General features: G+C 54.2%; 1 protein-coding gene across 1 annotated transcript in view; it reads right to left on the bottom strand.

Annotated features, from left to right (window-relative positions):
* The window catches only part of LOC125450521 (large neutral amino acids transporter small subunit 3-like), a 45,972-nt gene that overhangs the window by 21,440 nt on the left and 19,532 nt on the right, over positions 1-5,000 (bottom strand). Inside the window, 1 exon segment of the mRNA XM_059642881.1 lies at positions 3,069-3,110. Within this exon segment, the coding sequence (XP_059498864.1) occupies positions 3,069-3,110 (42 nt within the window).

Raw genomic sequence — 5,000 nt, 5'->3', positions numbered from 1 at the left:
TGCCTGCGAGAGAGTGTGTGCCTGCGAGAGAGTGTGTGCCTGCGAGAGAGTGTGTGCCTGCGAGAGAGTGTGTGCCTGCGAGAGAGTGTGTGCCTGCGAGAGAGAGAGAGTGTGTCTGCAAGAGAGAGAGAGAGTGTGTCTGCGAGAGAGAGAGAGAGTGTGTCTGCGAGAGAGAGAGAGAGAGATAGATTGTCTGCGAGAGAGAGTGTCTGCGAGAGAGAGTGTCTGCGAGAGAGAGTGTCTGCGAGAGAGAGTGTCTGCGAGAGAGAGTGTGTGCCTGCGAGAGACAGAGAGAGACAGAGTGTGTCTGCGAGAGAGAGAGAGAGTGTGTCTGCAAGAGAGAGAGAGAGAGTGTCTGCAAGAGAGAGAGAGAGAGAGTGTCTGCGAGAGAGAGAGAGAGCGAGAGAGTGTGTCTGTGTGTGAGACAGAGAGAGAGTGTGTCTGTGAGAGAGAGGGAGAGAGAGAGAGAGAGAGAGAGTATGTCTGCGAGAGAGAGAGAGAGAGAGAGAGTGTGTCTGCGAGAGAGAGAGTGTGTGTGTCTGCGAGAGAGAGAGAGAGAGAGAGTGTGTGTCTGCGAGAGAGAGAGTGTGTGTGTGCGAGAGAGAGAGTGTGTGTGTGCGAGAGAGAGAGTGTGTGTGTGCGAGAGAGAGAGTGTGTGTGTGCGAGAGAGTGTCCTCTGCGAGAGAGTGAGAGATAGATTGTCTACGAGAAAGAGTGTGTCTGCGAGAGAGAGAGAGAGAGAGAGAGAGATTGTCTACGAGAAAGAGTGTGTCTGCGAGAGAGAGAGAGAGAGTGTGTGTCTGCAAGACAGAGAGAGAGAATGTCTGCAAGAGAGAGTGTCTGCGAGAGAGAGAGAGAGAGAGAGAGAGAGAGAGAGAGAGAGAGTGTCTCTGCGAGAGAGAGAGTGTCTCTGCGAGAGAGAGAGTGTCTCTGCGAGAGAGAGAGTGTCTCTGCGAGAGAGAGAGAGAGAGTCTCTGCGAGAGAGAGAGAGAGAGAGAGAGAGAGTCTCTGCGAGAGAGAGAGAGAGTCTCTGCGAGAGAGAGAGAGAGTCTCTGCGAGAGAGAGAGAGAGAGAGAGTCTCTGCAAGAGAGAGAGAGAGAGTCTCTGCGAGAGAGAGAGATAGATTGTCTGCGAGAAAGAGAGTGTCTGCGAGAGAGAGACAGAGAGAGTGTGTGTCTGCAAGACAGAGAGAGAGAATGTCTGCAAGAGAGAGTGTCTGTGAGAGAGAGTGTGTGCCTGCGAGAGAGAAAGAGAGAGAGAGTGTGTGTCTGCGAGAGAGAGAGTGTGTGTTCTGCGAGAGAGAGAGAGATAGATTGTCTACGAGAAAGAGTGTGTCTGCGAGAGAGAGAGAGAGAGAGAGAGAGTGTGTGTGTCTGCAAGACAGAGAGAGAGAGAATGTCTGCAAGAGAGAGTGTCTGCGAGAGAGAGAGAGATAGATTGTCTGCGAGAAAGAGTGTCTGCGAGAGAGAGAGAGAGAGAGTGTCTGCGAGAGAGAGAGAGAGTGTGTCTGCAGAGAGAGAGAGTGTGTCCTGCGAGAGAGAGAGAGAGTGTGTCTGCGAGAGAGAGAGAGTGTGTCTGCGAGAGAGAGAGAGAGAGAGATAGAGTGTCTGCGAGAGAGAGAGAGAGGAGAGAGAGATAGAGTGTCTGCGAGAGAGAGAGAGAGAGAGAGAGATAGAGTGTCTGCGAGAGAGAGTGTCTGCGAGAGAGAGTGTCTGCGAGAGAGAGTGTCTGCGAGAGAGAGTGTCTGCGAGAGAGAGTGTCTGCGAGAGAGAGTGTCTGCGAGAGAGAGTGTCTGCGAGAGACAGAGAGAGAGAGAGTGTGTCTGCGAGAGAGAGAGAGAGTGTGTCTGCAAGAGAGAAAGAGTGTGTGTCTGCGAGAGAGAGAGAGTGTGTCTGCGAGAGAGTGTGTCTGCAAGAGAGAGAGAGAGATTGTCTGCGAGAGAGAGTGTCTGCGAGAGAGAGTGTGTGCCTGCGAGAGACAGAGAGAGAGAGAGTGTGTCTGCGAGAGAGAGAGAGTGTGTCTGCGAGAGAGAGAGAGCGAGAGAGTGTGTCTGTGTGTGAGACAGAGAGAGAGTGTGTCTGTGAGAGAGTGGGAGAGAGTATGCGTCTGTGAGAGAGAGAGAGTGTGTCTGCGAGAGAGAGAGAGTGTGTCTGCGAGAGAGAGCGAGAGAGTGTGTCTGTGTGTGAGACAGAGAGAGAGTGTGTCTGTGAGAGAGTGGGAGAGAGTATGCGTCTGTGAGAGAGAGAGAGTGTGACTCCGCGAGAGAGATAGAGATAGAGAGTGTGTCTGCGAGAGACAGAGATAGAGAGTGTGTCTGCGAGAGACAGAGAGAGAGTCTGTGCGTCCGCGAGAGAGAGACAGACTGTGTGTCCGCGAGAGAGAGAGACAGACTGTGCGTCCGCGAGAGAGAGAGACAGACTGTGCGTCCGCGAGAGAGAGAGAGACAGACTGTGCATCCGCGAGAGCGAGAGAGTGTGTCTGCAAGAGAGAGAGAGGGAGTGAGAGTGTCTGCTAGAGACTGGGTCCGCGAGAGAGAGACAGACTGGGTCCGCGAGAGAGAGAGAGAGAGAGAGAGAGTGTGTGTGTCTGCAAGACAGAGAGAGAGAGAATGTCTGCAAGAGAGATTGTCTGCGAGAAAGAGAGAGAGAGAGAGAGTGTCTGCGAGAGAGAGAGAGAGAGTGTCTGCGAGAGAGTGTGTCTGCGAGAGAGAGAGAGAGAGAGATAGATTGTCTGCGAGAGAGAGTGTCTGCGAGAGAGAGTGCCTGCGAGAGACAGAGAGAGAGAGAGTGTGTCTGCGAGAGAGAGAGAGAGTGTGTCTGCAAGAGAGAGAGAGAGTGTGTCTGCGAGAGAGAGAGAGAGAGAGAGATAGATTGTCTGCGAGAGAGAGTGTCTGCGAGAGAGAGTGTCTGCGAGAGAGAGTGTCTGCGAGAGAGTGTGTGCCTGCGAGAGAGTGTGTGCCTGCGAGAGAGTGTGTGCCTGCGAGAGAGTGTGTGCCTGCGAGAGAGAGAGAGTGTGTCTGCAAGAGAGAGAGAGAGTGTGTCTGCGAGAGAGAGAGAGAGTGTGTCTGCGAGAGAGAGAGAGAGAGATAGATTGTCTGCGAGAGAGAGTGTCTGCGAGAGAGAGTGTCTGCGAGAGAGAGTGTCTGCGAGAGAGAGTGTCTGCGAGAGAGAGTGTCTGCGAGAGAGAGTGTCTGCGAGAGAGAGTGTGTGCCTGCGAGAGACAGAGAGAGACAGAGTGTGTCTGCGAGAGAGAGAGAGAGTGTGTCTGCAAGAGAGAGAGAGAGAGTGTCTGCAAGAGAGAGAGAGAGAGAGTGTCTGCGAGAGAGAGAGAGAGCGAGAGAGTGTGTCTGTGTGTGAGACAGAGAGAGAGTGTGTCTGTGAGAGAGAGGGAGAGAGAGAGAGAGAGAGTGTGTCTGCGAGAGAGTGGGAGAGAGTATGCGTCTGTGAGAGAGAGAGAGTGTGACTCCGCGAGAGAGATAGAGATAGAGAGTGTGACTCCGCGAGAGAGAGAGATAGAGAGTGTGTCTGCGAGAGACAGAGAGAGAGACTGTGCGTCCGCGAGAGAGACAGACTGTGCGTCCGCGAGAGAGAGAGACAGACTGTGCGTCCGCGAGAGCGAGAGAGTGTGTCTGCAAGAGAGAGAGAGGGAGTGAGAGTGTCTGCTAGAGACTGGGTCCGCGAGAGAGAGAGAGACTGGGTCCGCGAGAGAGAGAGAGAGAGAGAGAGACTGGGTCCGCGAGAGAGAGAGAGAGAGAGAGACTGGGTCCGCGAGAGAGAGAGAGAGAGAGAGAGAGAGAGACTGGGTCCGCGAGAGAGAGATAGACTGGGTCCGCGAGAGAGAGAGAGAGACTGGGTCCGCGAGAGAGAGAGAGAGAGAGACAGCGTCTGCGAGCGAGAGAGAGACAGCGTCTGCGAGCGAGAGACAGCGTCTGCGAGCGAGAGAGAGAGACAGCGTCTGCGAGCGAGAGAGAGAGACAGTGTCTGCGAGCGAGAGAGAGAGACAGTGTCTGCGAGCGAGAGAGAGAGACAGTGTCTGCGTGTATGAGTGTTGTTTGTGTGTATGAGTGTTTGTTTGACTGGGAGAGGGAGCACATGTGTGGGGAGTATGTGCGTGTGTGTCAGCTGCTCTGTATCATTCACTCCCCTTCACCAAGGTCAGCACAATCCCAGCCAAAGCTTGTTCCTGTACACCTCTCGCCCCCTCATTCTACCGCACGCTCTCTCTCACACACACGCCCGTCCCTCGTTACCTCTCCCTCTCCCTGGTTCTGTCTCCCCACTCCCCTCCAACACACTCTCTCTGAAATCCTCCTCTTCCCCTGCGTCTCTCTCTCTCTCTCTCTCTCTCTCTCTGTGTCTCTGGTTCTCTCCCACCCCGCCCCGGCCATCCACGTATTATCTGTGGCTCAGCAGAGGAGCTGGCGTGACCCGTTTATTTCTGCGCATCTGGCTAGTTCCGGACGTTTCTGTCCTTCATCTGTCCCCAGCCGGGTGTAAACCTCACGATTTCCATGCAACATCCCGGAGTTTCTTCCCCGAGAGGCAACCCATCGCACACTGGTTTGCAGCAGTCCCAAGGAGGCACCTCCCAGAGACCGTCTCGGGGTGGGGGCATTTAGGGACGGTGGGGGGCAATAAATGCTGGGCCCAGCCAGCAGTGAATTAAATAACAGGAATCTCCAGCCTTACTGTGTCTCAAAGCGCAAAGAAAATTACAGCAAAGGAACAGGCCCTTCGGCCCTACAACCCTGGGCTGACCTGTCACCACCCCTTCCGTTCCAGGGGACCCAGATCCAGTCAAATGTTTTCCTTTTAAAAGTCAGGATAGCTTCTGCTTCCGCTACCTCAGGCACCCACCAGACTCCTGTGTGACCAAAAATTACTTGCCCCCGACCTTGTCACCTTTAAACATTGCCCCCCGCACCTTAAAACCCGCGGCCCCCTGGTAGTTGACTCGATCACCCAATGGGCCCAGGCGTTTTGAATCTTCCCTTGCCTCCC

Source organism: Stegostoma tigrinum, chromosome 46, assembly GCF_030684315.1.
Source record: "Stegostoma tigrinum isolate sSteTig4 chromosome 46, sSteTig4.hap1, whole genome shotgun sequence".
Lineage (NCBI taxonomy): Eukaryota > Metazoa > Chordata > Chondrichthyes > Orectolobiformes > Stegostomatidae > Stegostoma > Stegostoma tigrinum.
This window is presented reverse-complemented; position numbering and strand designations above follow the sequence as displayed.